Here is a 369-nt window from a genome sequence, read left to right as displayed (position 1 = left end):
GCCGCCGTAGGAGCCTTCGTTTTTCATGAGGATCTCGGTGACGGTGGAAGGAGGCAGGCACTCCCGGTGCATAAGCTCGTCGGCCGCCGCATAGCAGGAGGAGTAGCTGTTCCGATGGTGCCACTTGCCGGAGGGCTCCAGGCCGTAGGAGACCTCCCGGACCGGGGGCACTTGGGCCGAGTAGGGATAGGAGATCTGACGAGAGGGGGCCTGGGGCAGGAAGGAGGAGACCGTGGAGAACTCGGGCACGTAGTAAGTGCAACTGGGCAGATAGAGGTTGGAGGCGCAGCTCCCTCGCTCGCCGAAATCAGCGCCCCTCTCCTTGCGCGACGGCGAGCAGAAGTTGCCCAGGTTGACCGAGTTAAACAT

At 63.1% G+C, this 369-nt stretch overlaps 1 protein-coding gene across 1 annotated transcript in view; it reads right to left on the bottom strand.

Moving 5' to 3' along the window:
• Positions 1-369, bottom strand: part of HOXC11 (homeobox C11) — a 2,262-nt gene extending 1,893 nt beyond the window's left edge. Inside the window, exon 1 of the mRNA XM_006169090.1 lies at positions 2-369. Coding sequence (XP_006169152.1) covers positions 2-369 — 368 coding nt within the window. The remainder of the gene's footprint in view (position 1) is intronic.

This window comes from Tupaia chinensis, unplaced genomic scaffold (assembly GCF_000334495.1).
Source record: "Tupaia chinensis unplaced genomic scaffold, TupChi_1.0 Scaffold146740_1, whole genome shotgun sequence".
In the NCBI taxonomy this organism is placed as follows: domain Eukaryota; kingdom Metazoa; phylum Chordata; class Mammalia; order Scandentia; family Tupaiidae; genus Tupaia; species Tupaia belangeri.
This window is presented reverse-complemented; position numbering and strand designations above follow the sequence as displayed.